The 21444-nt window shown below is 36.1% G+C and overlaps 1 protein-coding gene across 4 annotated transcripts in view; it reads left to right on the top strand.

Annotated features, from left to right (window-relative positions):
* The window catches only part of CDC42BPA (CDC42 binding protein kinase alpha), a 189569-nt gene that overhangs the window by 150540 nt on the left and 17585 nt on the right, over positions 1-21444 (top strand). For all 4 annotated transcript variants that reach the window (XM_062571730.1, XM_062571729.1, XM_062571732.1 and 1 more), the window contains 13 exons: positions 3523-3642; positions 4091-4171; positions 6020-6125; positions 6912-7048; positions 7699-7838; positions 8708-8789; positions 9941-10157; positions 10952-11014; positions 11928-12521; positions 14267-14364; positions 16003-16087; positions 18978-19101; positions 20400-20517. In XM_062571730.1, coding sequence (XP_062427714.1) covers positions 3523-3642; positions 4091-4171; positions 6020-6125; positions 6912-7048; positions 7699-7838; positions 8708-8789; positions 9941-10157; positions 10952-11014; positions 11928-12521; positions 14267-14364; positions 16003-16087; positions 18978-19101; positions 20400-20517 — 1965 coding nt within the window. The remainder of the gene's footprint in view (positions 1-3522; positions 3643-4090; positions 4172-6019; positions 6126-6911; positions 7049-7698; positions 7839-8707; positions 8790-9940; positions 10158-10951; positions 11015-11927; positions 12522-14266; positions 14365-16002; positions 16088-18977; positions 19102-20399; positions 20518-21444) is intronic.

Below are 21444 nucleotides of genomic sequence, written 5' to 3'. Positions count from 1 at the left end.
ATACCTGTTTAGATTGCCCTGTCCTCTTGCTCAGAACACAGAGGCTGACTGCAAGTGATGCTTAGTCAGTCTAACATAGTCTGCAGTTCACTGTTGTCCAGTGTAAAACTACAGAAAAAAGACGCAGTTATTTTAAAGTCTGATGTCTCTTTCCTCTCGTTGCCCCAGAATATGTTGTTTTCAAGATACGTTTAAAGATGAACATGTACATGTTTGTCTACAGTACTGCATCTGAACATACAGCGTGACGAATTCTGAGCGGGTGTGTGTGTCGGTCTGTCTGGTTTTGTAACATATTCTCCTCCTTTCTCTGTTCAGCGTTCTCCTTCCCGTATTCCAGCTAACAAAGGCAGACGTGTAAGAGGCTGTCTTACTCTCTGTGGCCCTTTATTTTTGCCTGTCGTGTACATGCCCTTGTTTAATGTATGGATTGTGTATTTACCTCGCTGCATGTCTCGTGCTGCTGCTGCTGTCTGCTGCTGCTGCTGCTGTGCTTTTTGTTGCTTTACAGCTGCGGGCTGAAAGCTTCAGGAACTTTTGGTTTGGTAATTCTGCTGCGAGCAGCAAATCCCAGTAACTGGCGCTGGTGCTTTGGGTACGTCTTCAGTTCCGTGGGAAAGTTCCTGGTGCGAGCTGCCAGGTGGAAACGGGTTGGGAAAAGGAGCAGGCTTCAGAGGAGGGCCAGTTCGCCCCCCTGCCCTTCGGGAAGGGCTTCGGGGATTGCCTGGGGACGGCTGGCGGCGTTCAGGAGGCAGAGCGCAGCAAGGGAGCCAAAATATCACAGCACAAGCATAGGTGAATGGGAGGGGCAAAACTGTAGTAAACTGGAGCGCTCAAGGGGCTGGGGAATATTCATGTGAGGAAAAATGACTTTGACATGTTACAGCATATTAATCTTGTTTTTTTTTTTTTTTTTTTTTTTTTTTTTTTTTTTTTAATCAAGATGAATTTCTAAACACCGTATTATGAAAGCTTTATCAGACCGGATATGTTGTGTCCATTTTGAACTCATACTACTTCTTTTACTTCTTGTATATACACATGGTGATCAGAATAGGAAGGCAAGGAAGGCATTAAAAAAATACTCTGAATTTTTAATAAATGAACAATAATATCAACTACTGTAATAACAGAATTATCTATTATATCAGTTAAAAGCAGAAATGACTCTTATTTTCAGGCATGCTTACTGTGACTCCTTGGTTTTGACCACTGTGGCTCCAATACAGAAGTTCACCTCTCCTCAACATATATTTAAGCACTGGCCAGCCTGGGCTCAGTCCTGCCCTGTGACCTTGTGTAGACCTCTAAGCACATAGGTAGTCCTGTGTAGACCACCACCTAGGCAGTCCCAGGAAAGACAACAAAGCTATTTAAATTCAGTACCAAATGTGGTTTTTATAATCCAGAGGGTTAATTTAAAACTAGTTTTCGTGGTGTTAATGTGGTCCACTTGAGTTTTTGGCCGCAGTTGAGTTAGGTTGCTTTGTACTTAATTCTTCTCATTGAAGTAAGGAACCTGAAGACTTGTGTCAGTAACACAGCTTAAGGCCTAGCTTCTGCACTAAAGTTGGTTAAATTCCTCTCAAATTCGATAATGGTGGGTCAGGTTCTGTATGTTTTGAGGGCTTTTTTTATGTTCATAAGGAAAGTAAAAATACATTTTTTACTAGTTCAGCAGTTATCTTCAAAACACAAAAGCTTTTGTAGCACATTCCAGAAACGTTCTGTCATTTTTATTATCCTTGTACTAATTTTTTTAGGAGATGCCATGAAAGTGTTATTTTTATATGCAGATGCCACTTTGAAAGGGAAAGCGTTCTAGGTATCTATCTGGAAACATTTATGAGATGATAGATTAGATTTCTGAATTTAACTTGCAGAAGAGAAGGAATGTCTGTTTCTTGCTATGAAAAATCCTCCTGCAGTTACTTACTGGGCTTATTTTTTCTTAATAACAGTATTAAGAAAATGTTAGAATTTTTCAGAGTTAAAACGATCTTGGAGTGGGCTCCAAATTACTGCATGTTTAGATTTGGTTTTAAAAAGTTTAAAATAATTGAAACTGTCATATATCTGAGGATTTATTACTTAAAGGCATCAATGTTTCTAGTACTGGATAAAGCTTCCAATTATAACTTGCTTCTGATAAGTCTGAGCACAGAATGTTTGCTTTACTGCTAATTTTTGCCACAATGCCAGTTTTTGCCACAATGCTTGAAATGTGTGATCTACGTGTAGAAAACAGGTGTATCCCTTTCTGAAAATTTATGTTTTCATTACAGAAAGAGGATGAAGGCATATTAATATGCCTGAGCTGATTAAGCTGATGAGCTTCATCTCCACCAGCTGATTTTTTTGAAGGCTATGGTAAAACTAGAAGGCATCAAACTTAACACTCAGTACTAGTTTTTTAAAAAAAATCTGCAACTGCACCTGTTCACTACCATGACTGACTTTTTAGAGAACAGGACTGTATATGCATGAATAAGATTGTCTTGAAAATATATTTTTGTTCTCCAGAAACAGTCTGTGGAATTCTTAGTGTGGTGTCAATTGCAAATGAGGAAAAAATCATTGTAATGTTCAAATGTTTTCTATAAAGGTTGCTGCATATTTTATTTTATGAAGTACTAAGGTAGTCGAATCCTTAGCAATGGGGTAAACATTGATAGTATTTCTGCAGAAAAGATGGGCATGCAGCGGAGCCTCCTTTAGGCCCCCAGCTTTTAGTTTTGTTATTAGCAGAGAAAAGCATCCTCAGCTCACTTCAAAAAGATTTAAAATCCAAACTAATATGGAAAATGTAGACTTGTAGAGTCTTTCTCTGATTTTTAACTATATTGACAAAGATTCATTGAAGATGACTTCTTACCCAAATTTTTAATCATACCAGTATGCCCTGTTGTTTGTTATTATCTGATGTTTGACTTAGTTTTGTTGTATAACCAGGACCAAGAAAATAGCTCCCTGAATAAACTGTATTCCTCGTAAAGTTGGTTTCCCTTTTTGTAGTTCAAATGATTTAAAAAAAAAAAGTCAATTCTCTAGGAATATTATTAACACTAACCTAAGGAAATACAATATTTACTTTGCTTTTTCTTCTTATTTTCTCATAAATATGATTGTAATGATTTAAGTATATGGGAATTCATGCCTAACAAGTCTCTACTACAGGTGGGCAAAATAGTAGTGTTTAAAAAAAATTCAGCCTATAAAAATGCTAAATTACAAGTCTCTTCAAACATTTATCAGGCCTCTGAACTAGAAGCTCTTATGCATGTACTCACCTCTCAGCAGAAATCTTGGTGTGTTCATATTTAAGAATTTTTCTTTAGTTTTTGTAGCTTAATTAGAGAATTACTTAAAACAGATTTTTTTTTTTCTTTCAGTTCTCTCTTTAGGAATTCTACAAGTTCCATATCTTATTTTGGTAAGAGTCAGGAATTCTTTTTTTAAGCAATATCATGGATTTATTTTTTGGTTTTTGGTTTTTCCCCCCCTCTTGAATTGTTTCTATAGATCGATTCGGTTGAGAACTTCACATTGTCTAATACTCCATCACGAGATGAAGATATCAAGTCTCACCTCCATTCAAGATCAAGGTCTCCTTCTACAGCTAGTGAGATGGAACCAATTGAGGTACTAGATGTTGACAAATATTTGCTTGCTTTTTTTTTTTAGTAGCAGTTTGAATCTCAAAAATTACTGTTGCAAATCCTTTTGTTTAGAGTGAAGCTTATTCCCCTGCAGAGACTATTTAGGAAATTGTAAATCGCCTACTACACTATTGGTGAACTGTGTTTTGAGGAACATTAAATTTTCTTTCACACGCAGTTGATTAGGGCTGGAGAATATGGAATCAGTTATTAGATACAAACTGTCTTCATAACTTATGAATCTCGTACATCATTTTGCTGAGAAGTAAGATCCGTTTTCTTGAGTCCTTTCCTGCGTTAATCAGTGTGGTTTCATTCCTTGTCTGCGTGTGGGTATGTGAGGGGGCAGGTTGTAGTCTTTTCATTTTACTCAAGCTGTCTTTGATTATGTATATTTGATGTCTTATAAATCCTTTGGGGGTTTTGTTCAGGTTACGGATCATCCTCCCCGTTCAATTCACACACCAACCATGAGGACAGCCTATATTGGATCAGGACTCTCTACACCAAAGGTATTCAGTCAAGCATTCACATGATCTATGTAGTAAGGGGGAAAATGCTACACCTAAGCAACAGCTTTGTAAGAACTATTTATCCAAATAATCTTTCTAGAGTTGCCTGTAGGAGTTATTTTATATGAATGCTGGTTGCTCTTCTAAAGTGTAACAGCCTGATTCTTATGCTATGTGGTGTGACAAGTTGGACAAGGCATGCCTGTGCAGTAGCATGTAGGCATTTGATCCTTGGAAAAACACGAGCTTGGACATTAGAAGGAAATAGTTGAACTAGGATGTGCTAAAAGAAAAAGAGGCCGTTTTCCAGCATTTGACTGACCAAGCTGCCTCTTTGCTCTGTATACAGTAAAACTGATGTTTCAGATTAGCCCAGATGATTATTTTGAGAAAAGGCAAAGAGCAGGCCTGAGATGAAACAATAGATTTACATTTTTTTTTTAAGCAGTGCAGAGTGAGCGCTACAGCCAACATTACAGCTCTGGGTTGCGAGAAGGAATTCCAGTTTTGCCATCATCATGCTTTTTGTTTGCATAAATGCTTATTTTACATCAGTTGTCAAAATTAAATTGCCACTGGCTGCATGAGGCAGTGTACACTGATTCACAGAGGAATTGCATATATTCAAACAAATGAGGAATAGGATACAAGCTATTAAAGGAAAAAATTTCGCGTAAAGGTTTCAGAAGTGTCTCAGTGGCTTAGGAATCTGCTGTATGTAAAAATTCGACAGTGCTTTTGCAATTAGTAAAGTAAGTCTTTGAAATAGATCTCTCTCACTGATTTGATAAATGACAGAAGTAGCAGAAGATTTCTTTCATTTGTGTAAAGAAAAGCTGAGAAAGTTGTTTCTGCAGGCAGTAGCTTGTTATGTTGGCAATATTTTAAACAGATCAATTAGAAAATCATCATATGTCTTTGCACTTAAAATCATGTTGATAGTACTGTGCATGTGATCATAGTTTGTACTGTGCACATCATTCCATTTTTACAAGCATTTTGTAATAACACTGCGTAATGATTGGTCTTCCAATTTATTATGTTTCCTAAGGAACCTTCTTTTAGTTTAGCATTAGTTTTTAAAACAGTGTTTTAAATACAGTTTGAAAATAAAACATCTGTCTGTAGGCAGAACACTCCCAGTGTAACAGTAAAACTGTCATTTAATATGGATAGCCCTTAAGTGTGATATATTATGCTCTGAAAAACTGGAAAGTAAATAAAAATTTAATATTCCTAACCATTAAAGTGGCTTGCAAGAGTTTTCTTATTTCAGATTGCATACATAGATTATAGTCTGTGTTCCCAGGAACTAAGGAGAAGTCCCTTCAAAACCCATGTCATCTGTACTCTTTCTTTTAGATGGGATATTTTGAAATCACCTGTGCCTGACACCGTAAAACTGGACTCTGTCATTCCTTCTGGCCTAAAAATTAGAATTTTGAAAAAGGTTGGCATTTTGCTTCCAGATAAGACCTTGCAGCTAAGCATTTGGATGTGCCTTTCAGAAAATACACCCACCCACATATTCAACTTCTAGAGTGCAATGAGATAATTTATAGACAGACCTTGGCAACTTTCCTATCTGCAGTGGAAGTGGCTTCATGTACTGAGACAAGGTCCAATTTCCCTGGTTTGGTTTACAGAGGGTTAGTGTAAGTAAGTTATCAGTAAGCACTGATAAAGAATATTTTCAGCCCATGTATTAGGAACTCAGGTCTCATTTCAGCAAACACAATTAAGTTACATTTTTTAAGTGCACTTATACACTTTCTTGTCTGTGAAAAAATAACTATTCTTCTCCAAAAGTGTTAAAAGTGTTAATGTCCTTATCTGTCTGTTCCACAGCCTAAAGCCCACCAGTTTGTAGTGAAATCATTTAATACCCCAACAAAATGCAATCAATGCACATCTCTGATGGTTGGTTTAATAAGACAGGGCTGCACTTGCGAAGGTAAGTATGAAAAGAAGAAATAGGAGTTGACATTTTTATAGCTGCAAATTGCACAGTAAATGTTGTGATGCAGTAGTGCTGGAGTCTTACATTTACAGTTTACATAACAAACTGTATTCTCATGCTGCAGCCTTCTAACAGAGGAAGCCAAGCATTTTGAGTATCTTACATAACAGATTACCCAGTTAATTGGGGACACGCTTATTTTGGTTGGTGGCAATAAGCTTAGTTTAGTTTATTTTAAATTTAAAATAGCAATAAGGGGCAACAGTTAATGCTCAAGTGTGCTGACAGCTGTTTTGCTTTATGGCTAAGAGCAAAACGCAAGAGAGCTTTGTTACTCGGTACCAAATTTTCTCTCTTCCAAGACTGATTGATATTAGGTTTCTGTATGCACAGAATATAATACATCATTTAGAGGAGTTTCCAGTGGCCTAGAAAAAATGATACATGAATTATTCCAATGTGGGCTTTTCATCAGGCTCTTCCTTATCTGCATGAAACCAAATTACATACCCATACAACTCTAGAAGTGGGAAAATTTGAAGTTCAAAGAGTCCAAATCATGTGCTGCTGCTGTATGCAGACATACCTTTCTGCATTGGTATGGCAGTGTTCAGTGAAACTATTCAGTTATTGGGCAACTGCATGCACTTGGAGGAAAAAGAAAAAAAAGAGCGAGCCACTTTATATATGTCATCATCATTATCACAGATTTTGCATTGCAGAAGAAATAATCATCAAATTCTTTTTTTTTTTTTTTTTTTTCCTCCTCCTCCTCACAAGTATGTGGATTCTCCTGCCACGTGACCTGTGCAGACAAGGCCCCTGCGGTATGTCCGATCCCTCCCGATCAGACTAAAGGCCCTTTGGGGATAGATCCGCAGAAAGGCATAGGAACGGCGTATGAAGGGCATGTCCGTGTAAGTATCAGGTAGCTGCATTTGGGGCACTTCTGTTAAATTTACTGTTTTCTGGACTTGGAATTTAGCTCCATTTTAGTTGGGGAGAAGGGAGAAATGTCAATTATACCTTGAAGTAACAGTTTGGAACCTAAGACCTTAATTTTCACGAAGCAGCTCCAGCATTTTTGAAAGTAATTCTCTCTTCCTCTGTCAGCCACTGTGTTTTGGATTGGTCTTGAATAGACCATCTCAAGATCAGATCATCTTCCAGGGCCAGTCAGTTGTTCTAGTAACAGTAGTGCTGGTTAGGGCCATTGTTTCTAATGTGGATGTTTGTTAAGAAATACTAAAAAGCTACTATATGTAGTTCGGGCCAGGTGCCCACAGACAAACTGGGGTTGAATTTATTTTTCTCAATATATCTTTGAATGAGTTTGTGAATTAGGAAGAGAGTGTGTGTAGTGCTGTGAGTTTTTAAGATAATACAATATGGTATGTGTACAGCTGAATTTTATGTTTTTACTGCACGTGCACTATTGCTTGTGTTGCTTGATTTTATCATTGAACACAAACTTGTCAGTGTAGATGAGGGAATTGATATTTGTGCTATTTCATTTTTGACTGGACACAAGTTTCAAGAGAGTTGATCAGAATTTATTTTGCTAAAGGTACCAAAACCAGCTGGAGTAAAGAAGGGTTGGCAGAGAGCACTGGCAGTGATCTGTGATTTCAAACTCTTCCTGTATGATGTAGCAGAAGGAAAAGCATCCCAGCCCAGTGTGATAGTGAGTCAGGTTATTGACATGAGGTAAGCTGTTCGGCACTGAGTGGGAGCTTTCCAGAGGCACTAGGAGGCTTTTCTCTCCCTTCTCTTCTTGCAAAATCAGTAAGCAAGAGCCAGCGTATGAATAAAATATTGTGATCCTTGTTCAGGGCCTCTAACTTCTGCTAGAAAAAGCAGTATTTGAAGTTACCCGTACTCCACATATCTGTTCATATGTGCTAATTTTAACTTCATTATTACTTTTTGTGCCTGAATGCATCTATCTAGCTGAGTAGAATATCTAGTATAAATAAGGAAGAAGAATACTTTCTTTTGGGGTCAAATACAGTTTTGAAAGACAGACAGAAATTTGTTACAAGATAAAATTTACGTAAGTTTTGGTTCATAAGGGCTGAATAGTTTGTTTCCAGTGTCTTCTGTAGTATTGAAAGTCTGCTGACTGGAGGTTTAGGATATTCAGCCTACCCAACTAAGAGTAAAGCTCATCTCTGAGCTTCTAGTTTCATTTATCCAGGAATTCTCAACCACTGTGATTTGCAGCTTCTAGTCAATGTGGAGTTTTTTTGACAGAATTGGGAGGGGTGATCCTAATCTAGTCCATTTTTTAAGTTTGTTTCCTAAAGTTTTTAATTTAAACAGACAAAAACAGATATTCTGAATAAATTTATCTTCGTGATTCTCCATCAAAAGTTAATTATATTGTATTACATTTGTGAGTTGTGTCTACAGACAAAGAGGAAAGTCAGTATTATTTTAAAAATTAGATTTTGGTGCTATCTTCTTGCATCCTTAACAAATTAAGGCTCTTGGTACTATGGAAATGTAAGTTAAAAACAAACATACAGATTTTACTCTCTTTAACTGAATTAAATGATGTTTATGGTCTTCATAAGGGATGAAGAATTCTCAGTGAGTTCCGTCTTGGCCTCAGATGTCATCCATGCAAATCGGAAAGATATTCCCTGTATCTTTAGAGTAAGTATGTATATCTTGAACCTGGTAAGAGGTTCAGTGTTTCCCAATGTCATGTACAGGGTGCATTACTTGACTGTCTGCTAGTGTTTTCTTTCCTTTGCAAGCTCTGGTCATGAAGTATCTATAGCTGCAGCAGTGCAAAGTTCTGTACATACCTCATTTTCATGGTAAAAATAATAGTGATACCTTTAGACAACCTCTAATCTCCCTTTTACATGTATTTTATTTTCTAACCTTCGCAATAAGATTTATTTTTCTAAATTTCTGCTTAGTAATCTGTGTTCCTCTGTTAATGACCTTATACAATTTCATTTTCTAAACTTCAGTCTTCTGTTTACCGGTTTAATTTGTTGCATTATTCCTCAAGTCTTTATTGTTTGTATTATATTTGTATATAAGCATTGGATCTTTTAAAAACTCCCATTCATCAGGTAATTGTTACAGGAATCTAGTACAAAAATATTCAATAAAAATTTATGTCAGAGACCTAGTATCAGAATTTTGTTTTCATTGTCTTTTTCTAATATTATTCGTATTTTTGTTAGGTATTTCATTGAAGCCTTGACCCCACTGAAATATCTTTTATGTTGGCCTTATCAGTTCCACCATCATTTCTTTACTACACTATTGTATTTCACTCCTTGATTTTCACTTTTTTTCCACTGTTACCATTCTGCATGTTAAAAGGAGGCAAACTTGAAAAGGGGCTTTCACTATAATCGGTAACAGCTGCACTAAATGCATGAAAAGTGTCATAGATCCTTCTTCCATACATACCATTCCAATTTCATTAAGTTATTTTTGAAGACCAATGATTCTTGTTAATGTGGAATATTTTGTAAGAAAAAGCTTTTCATTAAAAAATTGCTGTGAGAAAGAGATGCCTAGTAAATTTAGGATGGAGATTGTAGAGTAAATACAAAAGAAATTGAAGTTTTCTCAGTATTTTGCTGAGTTAGCACTGTCTGTAGTATTTCCTGCTATGGATTCTTGATTATGTTAGAGTTTTCCTATTAACTAAGGATAAACTTTTGCATTCTTAGTACAGACAGCTAATAAAAACAGCACTTACAAGCATCTGATATAACAGTGATCGTGATGAAATTTTTTTATCACTTATGACTTAAAGTATGTATTTAAAAATTTTCCAGGTCACAGCTTCACAGCTCTCTGCATCCAGTAATAAGTGTTCAATCCTGATTCTAGCAGACGGTGAGAATGAAAAAAGCAAGTGGGTAGGAGTGCTGAATGAATTGCATAGGATCTTGAAAAAGAACAAACTCAAAGATCGCTCTGTCTATGTTCCAAAAGAGGCTTATGACAGCACCTTACCCCTCATCAAAACAACACAGTCAGCTGCAATCATAGGTATGAAAAGAAATTCTTCCAAGAGAATTCTTCTTAATCATATCTGAGATGCTAATTTTATCTGAATAAAGCAGACTAATGTACTTGATTCATGATGGCCTCTTCACTGAGTATACTGAAAGCATGCTTTTTTAGCAAAAAACATATTAAATGACATCATCTAATGAATAAATAACGTGTAGAGTGTTTTATCCCATATTTATGAGCTTATGCTGGAAATGTCGTTCACTATGCTGTGCCTCTGTCAGATCTGTATGAATATTCTCTCTACACACATGTAATTATCAGTCATTTTTGACTGACAGTTGGGTATGACTCTTCTGGTATTTTGTAAACATAAATCCTTAACTAGGCAAAACTAGCACTATAGACCAGATTTAAATCACTGACTTTACAAAAATCTACTTCTAGATCCAGAGATAAAATTTGAGAACATAGAACCAATTAAATCATTTTAAATGCTACTGTACACATTTTGTTATACACATTTAAATAATCTGAGATGTTATAGTTGTTTACTGCAAAGCCAGTGGTATATTTAAGTGCTCAGAATGGTTTGTTAAAATAAAGGTTCTTGGTGTTATTTCTACAAATGTGAGAAATGGGAAAAGACTTTCCTATAAAAGGTATTTAGGAGATTACCAATGTTATTTCTATTACATGAGTGTATTTGATTTGACTTTATGTTTAGGTCAAGATATTAAAAAGCTGTTTCTATTCATCAAGATTACCACTAGTATTGAAGAAGTATTTTTGAAGAAAAATAACCTTTTCTTTTCTCTTTAATATCATAGACCATGAAAGAATAGCTCTAGGCAATGAAGAAGGGTTATTTGTTGTGCACGTCACCAAAGATGGTAAGAAATTAAGAACTGGTAATGATTATCCTAATATTATAATATTATCCTAATCAGAAAGTGATTTTGTAAGGTTTGTTCTCTTTCCATATCCTCTGTAAATTGAGAAAAATGAAACCAATGCAAAAGGTTATCGGCTGGGCAGCTCCATATAATAGCTGAAAACCAAGCTGTTCTGTGTACTTTCTGTTTTGTATATCATTTCCAGTAACGATGATCTAGCATCTGTAATATAGTTGAAGATTTTATTTGCCTTTTTGAAGCAGTGTCAGTACAGAATTCAGACTAGAGTGCCAAAGACTTTGTCCAGTTGAATCTTGAAAACTCCGAAGATAGAGATGGTAGAACCTCTCTGGGCAGTTTGTTGTAATATTAGTCTCACAGTGCAACATTTTCTTCTTTACATCCAGGTGGAACCTCTCCTTTTTCAATTCGTGATTATTGTCTCTTATTCTCCTGCTGTGCACCTTGCTAGGGAGCACAACTTCATCTTCTCAGTAACTTCCTCCTTGGTACTGAAATGAAAGTTTATGATCAGTAAAGTTAAGAGAGATAACAACAGATGCTAAAGCTATTTCAGAAAGCAGTGTGTCTAATTTTAGGGGGGGTTTTTTGTCATTTTTCAGTAATTTTTCATCTTTGAAATGAATACTGAAATAATATTGCAGTTCTATTACGTAGAATTTTCTCTTTTTCTGATGGGGAAATGTCAAAAATCTGTCCAGCCTCACCACATCCAATGCTATTAACAAACAAGTTCTGACTCTACATTTTTAATACCACAAGGAGGCAATAAAGGGAATTTCTTGGGTTTGTGTCATAGCTTAGTCTTTTGCAAATACATATTTCTAAATCAATTTGCATTTCAACATTATTTACTTGGATTTGGGGTTTTGTTTTGCTTTGTTTTTAGAGATTATTCGTGTTGGTGACAATAAGAAGGTTCATCAGATTGAGCTTATCCCAAATGAACAGCTCATTGCAGTGATCTCAGGACGAAACCGTCATGTGCGACTTTTCCCTATGGCTGCTCTGGATGGAAGGGAGACTGAGTTTTATAAGTTGGCAGAAACAAAAGGCTGTCAGTCTATAGTTTCTGGACATGTGCGCCATGGAGCCCTTACTTGCCTATGTGTAGCTATGAAAAGGCAGGTCCTCTGTTATGAACTAAATCAGAGTAAGACACGCCACAAAAAGATCAAGGAGATCCAAGTCCAGGGGAATGTCCAGTGGATGTCAGTCTTCAGTGAGCGCCTCTGCGTGGGCTACCAGTCAGGTTTCTTAAAGTATCCCCTTCATGGAGAAGGTAGCCCATACAGTCTGCTCCATCCAGATGACCACACACTTTCATTTATCTCACAGCAGCCAACTGATGCCATCTGTGCAGTCGAAATCTCAAATAAAGAATACCTGCTGTGTTTTAGCAGCGTAGGGGTTTACGTTGACTGCCAAGGCCGAAGATCTAGACAACAAGAATTGATGTGGCCCGCAACTCCATCTTCTTGCTGTAAGTTGTTCTCTGTGTATGCTTGCTATCATACATTGAAATGACCACTGCTTGTAGTAGTATCACCATTTGATGTGACATTCCATCTGATGTGAAGTTCAAGCAAAATTGACAGATAAATGAAGTCAACTTCTGCAAGCATCTTAAAATCAAGTCAGGAAGTTTAGTCCTGGTCTCACTGATGCTTGTTTTGACAGCTCTGTAACTCACCTATACTGCTGTAACTTAAAGAAGAATCAGGGGTCAGAATTTCAAACTTGGTTACCCGGTATCAAATGCCTAAACACATGACTTGATCTCTAAATCAGCTGGAGGTCTTCAGATCCTACAGAGGCTGCATTCAATAGCACTGAAAATAGCCTAGTACCATTCAAAGCGTTAACATTTGACTGTACTTTAGGTCAACATTGTGATTCAAACTTTCCTGATGCTGAGGATCTGTTCAGTCATCAGGATCTGGAATATGACTTGTCTTTCTCTAATGGTATTTATTCCTGATCACTGTTTTTTTTTTTTTTTAATTTACCCTTTTTTCTTTACTTATATATTCCCTCTTCAACTTTTTTTGTGTCTGCTCTTTTCTCATTTATCTCTTCTTTTTTTTATTCTTTTTTTAAATCAATTTTTAAGTTTTCCCTCTCTTACTTCTCTTTTCCACCCTGCCTCTCCAAATAAAGATGATGAAGTGTGGCAGGGAGTATAGAAAATACATTAATTTTCAAAATAATCTACCTTCTTACTTCACTATGACAGCAATACAGGCAAACTGTGGAAGAGAGGACTTGCATGAGTGAAGCCCCTTCTGAGTGTGGAAGGAGTAACTTTTACAAGCTCTCTCTTCTGTTTTTTCAATCAAGACTGTCATTAGAACAATGTCAGGACTCGGAGAATGAATGGTTCAAAATAAAGGACTGTGTTCTAGTTGGATTGAAGAGCAGGTATTTTCACACGTAGGCCATCTGTACTGATCATTGCCATCTGTGAAAGGTTTTCGATTGCTTAAGTGGCTAGATGTTACCATTCCACTTCTGAACAGATGTATACTTTATAGCAGAGCTGTCACATTTAAACACAAATTTGATGCTTTTGTTACTCTTGATAGGCAGTCCTGTTGCAGATATGGAAATACAAAATTCTCCCTCAGAAGTCTCCCAGTGGAACAAACTCCATGCTGGGGAGATGTGTCAGATGAGTAGCACAGGATTCCCTTTACAGTCTGGTAAATAAGGGAAGAGAATTAAAACTAGAAGAAAATATGAAGTCTGTCTTGACTACGTCAAGGCACTTAGTTCCAGCTGAGGTTTGTTTAGTACACAGTCCAAAACTAGGATCTGAGTTTGTTCAAATGACAGTTATTAAATGAAATGATGTATTTTCTTATCACATCATTTGCAAAATAAAAACTCTTAAAAATAGGGAAAAAGAATAGAGAAAAAGAATTTTTGAACATCAGTGTTTGGTAGCGTAAATTTTAATCCCTTGTAGTTTAAAAAGTGGTTTGGGGTTTTTTTTTTGGTTCTACAGATTTAAAAGGAAAATCATATGGAGATTTTAGGTTTTTTGTTGGTGATGCTTTGCATTAAGATTAAATTTTATGCTAATATTTTAAGTTAAAACACATTTTGCAAACAAAAGTTGTTGTTACATTGTGTTTTTTAATCAATACGGTTATATGCACGTAATAAATTGTGTATTATGAACCTTATCTAAAAGCACATAACATATACCTAATCCTTCCTTGTCAGGTTACAATGCGCCATACCTCTCTGTGTACAGTGAAAATGCAGTTGATATCTTTGACGTGAACTCCATGGAGTGGATTCAGACCATTCCACTCAAAAAGGTAACTTGCTGTTGATACCAGGCAGTTAAAGAATATGACTTAATGTCAAAATGGCTTTGCTACAGTCAGACAGGATTTTTTATGTGCATTTGAAGTCATCAGTAAAGGTGCTTGTTTAAACATACTTGAACTGAAAGAAGAGCTACTGTAAGGAAAACCAATGCTTTTTGTTTGGAATATAAGATAAGAAATGTGTATTTCGGCCATAATTTCAATATTGTAAATGAAAGGTAGATCTGGAAAATACAAGTATTTTAGACTTACTGACATTACTGTAGTTTCTCAGTATTCATTGTGTATAGTTTCATTGAGACTGATTGTATCTCTGTTGTTGACAAAAGATGACGGATGCTAATATAGTAAAAAATGCCTTTTAGGCACAAATATTAAAGCCAAAGTGATGTCAGGTTTGTGTCACTAAAAGAAAGATCTTGAAAACCACCACTTCCATGGTATTTAGGAGGTATTTTCTCAGCTGTATTCAAAACCTTTTTTTCATAGTTCAGACCTATTTCAACTTTGTATTAGTGATAATGATAAAGTTCTAATGATAAAGAAGTACAAGTCTTCGCTGTTGTCTTGTGTTAGTTGGTCAGTCTCTCTGCCTATCAGTTTACCACATGTCAGATGCAGAAAGGATGTTGTGCAATACTCTAAGGATATATAATGCAAAGACTGAGGTGTTCAGCTATTAAACTATCTTAAGGAGGCAAAAATTATCTGGCCTTAGGTTTTAGAACACCAATTTCCTAACAATGAAGTTTTAAAAGCTAGTAAAGAGTTTAATCTTTTTAATGTCAAAATTTTGAGTTATTAAGCAACTGGAGCATTTTTTTTTTTTTTTTACCTACACATCAGATTGTGATTTAGTACTTTGCTTAATGTTTGACTCAAGACTACCCACATAATGAATGGGTAGTCATTCATTACATTTATTACCACATTCATCAAACAAGAACTGCTAATTGTAAGAAACTCAAGGATGGCCATTTATTATGAAGAGTCTGTTTCTAGCACAATTTGCAGAGTGACTGGAGTGTGAAATGGTCGTTTCTTGTAGAAATTTGAAATCACAAAAATTAGTATGTTGTAACAATGTGTATATGTTATCAAGGTGCAAAGCATAACTGTAACATCATACTAACGCCAAATAAAAGCATGGCTTAGTGCTCTGTGCATTTAACAGACAAAATTGAATTGTTACATGAAGTAGACTTCTTATTTAAATTCTGGGAGGAGTAGGAACCTTAATCTTCTCTCTTTAAATAACTGGAATTTTAGGCAATTGTGTGTGTACAGATGATTAAATCAGAAGTTTAAATTTAAAATTTGAAATTGTCTTTATCTCTGCATTCTGGATTTAATGACTCGCTGTTATTCTTCTTGAGAGCAGTCGGGGGTCACTGAGAGATGAAACTTTGCTTCCTCCAGCCTCTGATTCTGTTCTGGAGTAGGTTTTGCAGTGCTGAGGCACCCTAGGTTGCTTCCTGGTTGGCTCTGTCTTAGCGCTCTTTTTCTGGAGTCTGTAATGCTGCTGGTATCTTTCAGGATCAATTACACTGTGTGTATCTATCTATCTATAGAGAGAAAGTGATGTAACATGAATTATTTTTAAAAGAATTATTTACTTTGTTTCAGGTACGACCCTTGAATACAGAAGGATCACTAAACCTTTTAGGACTGGAGACGATTAGATTAATATATTTCAAAAACAAAATGGCAGGTAAGTAAAGAAGGAGCTGATTTACATCAGGTGAACTTTTGCTTAGAAAGAACATTTTCATTTGGGCCACATCTGTGCATTGTAGAACAAGATCTCTCAAACGTATGTGTGCTTGTTAATTGGGGAATGCCAAGCTTATAGATTCTGTAGTGATTGCCATGGGTACAGATGTCACTGAGCAGCAAGTCTGAACTTTTTTTTTCCTTTTGGACATTTAATTAAGACTTTAAAAAGACTAAAAAAGAAAAACAGGATGACTGGTAATTCCTCCCCTATTTTGGGATCAGGTGTCAGAATGCCATCTAAAAATGCTTGTAAAATTTAAGGCTGTAATAGTGATCTTGGCAGTGGTAGATTGAAATTGTTATTACACTTGACCTGAACAAACTTTTCACAAGCATCAGAAAACAATACAATGGTATTTTTCCATAACTTGTTATTGGGGCCATGTGTGATTGTATGCCTAAGTGTTAGCTTCAGAATTCTAACTATTTGTTATGAGTCTTTTTTTGAGCACATTTTGCAAGCAAAATGAGTATAGTAGTATCATTAAAAAAAAAAAAAAACTTAAATAGCATTTTGTTTTCATTATAATTTTTCAAAACTCTATTGATGCCTTTTAAAGAATGTTTTGTTTTAGCAATGAAAACCTGTAATTTTTTTTGATAGCTATTCTGAAGTCACTGATCTGCTGTGGGAGCTAACACTCGAGAAAGCTATACTGCTGTTGACAGTGTTTCAGTGCCTAAGTTATCTGCTTGCAAATTAGTACAAAATGGATTACTGAGGTAGAGAGGAGCAATATGGTGGAAGTATGTATAAAGAGTTTTCAAGTCTAAATAAAGAGTGAACATTAAAAGTAGAGCAGAAGAGAAAAGAAGTTTGAGGACATAGGATCAGAAGAGTAAGGCTGATGTTTTACTCTGGATACATCTCGCTGACTTTCAGAGAAGTCTACCAAGAAATAATGTATTCTGCAGGTGTATTTCTTTAAAAGTTTGCAAGTTTTTTTGCTTAAACTACTTAACTAGTAAGTCTTATGCTTCATTAAATCTCCAGTTTATCTTAAGCAGAGGAGGAGGTTTCAGTTGCATACAAAATCTGTGTTGGCAGCTAGCAGTACATACTGGATGAGTTCAGACTTATTAAGTGTAACTTTAGTCTCCATATGTACAAAAGGAGAGGAAGAAATTACAATATTCATTGAAAGTAAGATTCATATTTTATGATTGGCACTGCTATGGATTTCATCTCTTTATTGAAGATATCCTGGCAAGACCTAAACATGTGGAAAAAATCACCTTCCCTTTTCCCACAGTTGCAGCAAAATATTGAAGTTCGCTTGCTTCAGAAAGAATAGTCTTTGGAGCAGGGAATGAATGAAAAAGAATCTTGGATTGAGTTTCCAGAGAGTTGGCAGAACAAGGCTGTCCTCATGGTTTTTAGTGAGAACTGCCAGAGAAAGTTTGAGAGAGAGGGCTAAGGTCCTTTATTGCCCACCTAAATGTTCCCAGGTTCTTGATTCTTCACTGTGAGATTGTGTGATGACACGTTGTAGGTTTCTTCGTGTATGAACTTAGATTTTATACTGTGAGAAATTTTCAAGACCATTTTCCTTGGAAAAAGAAGATAAAGATCTTGTTTGAAAGAATCAATCCACGGTATTTTGAGAATATAGTTTTGGCGTCTTGTGTATGGAGAGGAGTAAAGTCTATTGCTGTACTAAAGAGTACATAATGGTTAAAAAAGTCCATAAATCAAGAAATGTTTATTTATCTTTGGTGACAACTGGCAAGAGCAAAGAGAGAAAATGTCTTTAAATTCAAATTCCATGATAACTTCTGCTATCTATTTAAAATTCTTGATAAAAATGGATTTGAATTGAGTGTTTAGGCTATTTGAATGAGATATCTTAATTGATATTTTAAATATTTATTTGCATATTTTTCCTCACCTAAGTGGCTTTATCTGGTGTTAAGGACTGGTGTGCGTGCTATCTCTTTATACGCATACACAGACAAACTCACTCTAGAGAGCTTCTTTCTCTGCATTTAAGAACAAGTATCACCATCCAGATATTGGAAACAGAGGAAAACAGAAGGGGAACAAGAAAACTAACTTGATAATGCAAACTCTGTTTAAAAACAAACAAATGGAAGATCCTACTTTTATGTAAATTGAGATTGATGTAAGGTGACCAGCCCCAAAGTAAAAATATAAATGTCAAGCTATGAAGTATTTGTTTTTTTACCTGAACATCCTTGCCATGTGTCCAAGCAATAGGAGCAGACACTGCAGCTTTCCCAGGGATTTCCTTCGGCCTCCGGCTGCAAAGGAGGTGCGTCGCTTGCACATCGGTGTCCCATATAGCTGAAGCAATATCACAAAGTATGCAGCGATCATGCATCCATATTGAATAAGCCTGTGTTCCGTGTTAAAATGAGAACTGATCAATGGTGACATTGCAGGGGGACTCATCATCATCGTGGTGGGTCCTTATTGATTAAGCTGCTTTTTTCTAATGGAATCTATCGTATGCTCCTGATACAAAAATTTCTGATTATGTAGATAGCTTCTTGTGTCTGTACCCTCTCCATGGTAGATAAAACTACTGAATGAATCCTGATGTGAGCTAGAAAATGAACGTGTATGTGACATTTGCAGAGACTTAGTGCACTGTTACTCTTTTACTGAGGATTTTTTACATTTGTAGTCTAGCTTAAGTGCCTGCATCCTGAAGCTTTGCGCCATTATACAGGACCCTCTCCAATGATTTAGATCCGGAAATGTTGCATAAAGCTACATACTATTCTTTGTATTTTAAAAATGAAATAATTTTATTAAATAACTAATAAAATATCCCACTGGATCATTTTCATATTGATTCCAGAGGGTGATGAATTGGTAGTTCCTGAGACGTCAGATAACAGCCGGAAGCAAATGGTTCGAAACATCAACAACAAGCGGCGCTATTCTTTCAGAGTACCAGAGGAGGAGAGGATGCAGCAGAGGAGGTCGGTATTCAACATGTACTTGTCCTCTGTACATGCCTGTAGGCCTTGAAGGACAGTGACTGATGCCCATGTAGTACCTCACTTGCTGCTTGCTGGAATTCCCCTTTCAGATGTTTTTGTCTTCACTGCTGTGTTAATCCTTGATGTATAATTTGTGTTGATACCAGTCTGGCTATGGATATACACTGGATATGCAAGTAATCTCATTAATTGAAATATATTACGTGAAACAGCTGTAATTTTGAATGCATGTCTTCACATACTGTATATAGGTACATATGCGTGCACCTATACTGTATATAAAGATCCATAATAAACATTTTACAAAAGGAGATTACATTGCTAATTATGCATATGGATTAATTACTTTCAGACTCTTGTTCTACTTTTCTTTGTTTAGGGCAATTCTACTCTCAGTAGTATTCCAAAGCATTTGCTTTTTGTATTTCTTAACCACATAAACACTCCAAATCTCAGAAAACTGACCTGCAGGGGACATTGAGCTGCAGGACAGATTTCTAATAAGTCTTTAAAAAGTTGCAAATATTTTCCTTAATGGCGATAAAGATAGGTCAGCGGTACTTGCAGGTTCACAAAGGATGTTTATTGACCACTTCCTGTCACTCACTAAAGATTACCTGCTACTGTGCTGAAATACACCTTGAAGAACTTAATACTTCAGTTTTCCAGCTCTGGTTGCTACCACTGATGGTTGACTCTCTGCTTTCCTTTCTTTTTGGCTCTAAGTAAAGTTAACAGCTATATGCAGTGAAGTTAAAGGTTCAAAGTCCGTGACCTTGCAATTTCTGAGCTGCTTGTGGTTCTATCTTCTAAATTTTTATTTACTTTGAGTTCTGAGATGCATCCTCGCCAGTTTGGAGAGCTTTTATTGTAATTCTGACCACATTGAGAGAAATATAGTGTGGTATTAATTCTGTTTTCATATTTTGTCCTTCGTTTTCATCTCCACTTTGCAGTACAGCATCACATATGAGTTCTGTTTTTGATCATCTTACTGAGCTTTTTATCAGCTCGCAGTGGTTGTTTATTTCCTGAGTATTAGTAATATTGGGTATTTGCCTGCAATACAACATTTTTCTGTTCTGATCCTCTACCTTCTCTTCAGGCTGCAGGTTTGTCCGGGCCAGTGCTGATAGTAAGGGTTTTCAATGTTAACATGGCAGATTATTAATTCCCATTCAAAAGTAACTGATAATCAAACCTTATTAAAAAAATTATTTTTAAATGCCCATTCTCACCTTGAACAAAACACCTAAATGAAGTACTTTCTTTTGCAGGGAGATGCTACGAGATCCAGAAATGAGAAATAAATTAATTTCTAACCCAACTAATTTTAACCACATAGCACATATGGGTCCAGGAGATGGTATACAGATTCTCAAAGACCTTCCAATGGTAAGTGAGAAAGTACACGGGAGAGTGGCTGCAACAGACGCTGCAAATAAGAGAAAAACAGACAAGTATTATTTTAAATATTTATTCAAAGTGTTTGATGTATTTCATATCAGAAGCAGCGTAACCAGGAAAATGGAGCTAAGCATGCTCTACTTTATGTAATAAAATTTGAAAGGAAAGTTTGACATTTAAGAATTGTGAGGAGAAATGCTTCCTGGTTTTTAGGGCCGTTTGGCTTCACAGTGTTGATTATTGTTTATTTAGCACATACAAAGGAACAAATTTAAGAGAATGTAGGCCTAAGTTCTTTGCAGGAATGGAAGGAGAAATTCCTCTCTGCATAAACTGTATTACTATAAGTTCAATTCCTTTCCTCCCTCCCTGTCTCTAGCTCCATGTTAGCCTCTCTACAGCATCTCTTCCCCAAACAGTGGGACTGCTTGAATTTTACAGTGTGTACAGTCCAAATTTAATCCCTGCCACAGATGTCATTTTTCATTTTGTTTCTGGGTTAACTAGTGTCAGTGAAACAGAACTTTCTTGCATAAAAATCAATGTTTTAAAGTGGAAAAAAGAAAAAAAAAAGAAAATGCAAAATGTAATAGTGCACCCACATGTTCCTTTCCACAAAGCCTTACTTAGGAAACAGTCACTTTTGAAGGTAATGAAGCTTTTGGTGAGGTATAGACCAGAAAATATTTTGCTCATAGGAGAATATTCATACTGTTTGCCTCAAGCTATGTTTGTGTGTTCTGTATTGTGCTTTAAATTCATTCAAGTTGACTTAGATGTGATTCAGAAGGTGATAAATAAGACTGTAAGGAAGATCCCTGAAGAAAGCCAAAGAGATACCACTGTAATACATAGCTATATGTCATCCGTTCAGTAGTGCTGTGGTCTAAAGTGGTCCTTACGATTACCTGTAGC

The sequence above is a fragment of the Rhea pennata genome, chromosome 3, assembly GCF_028389875.1.
Source record: "Rhea pennata isolate bPtePen1 chromosome 3, bPtePen1.pri, whole genome shotgun sequence".
Lineage (NCBI taxonomy): Eukaryota > Metazoa > Chordata > Aves > Rheiformes > Rheidae > Rhea > Rhea pennata.
The sequence above is the reverse complement of the archived record's forward strand: the minus strand, read 5'-3'. Positions and strand labels throughout refer to the sequence as shown.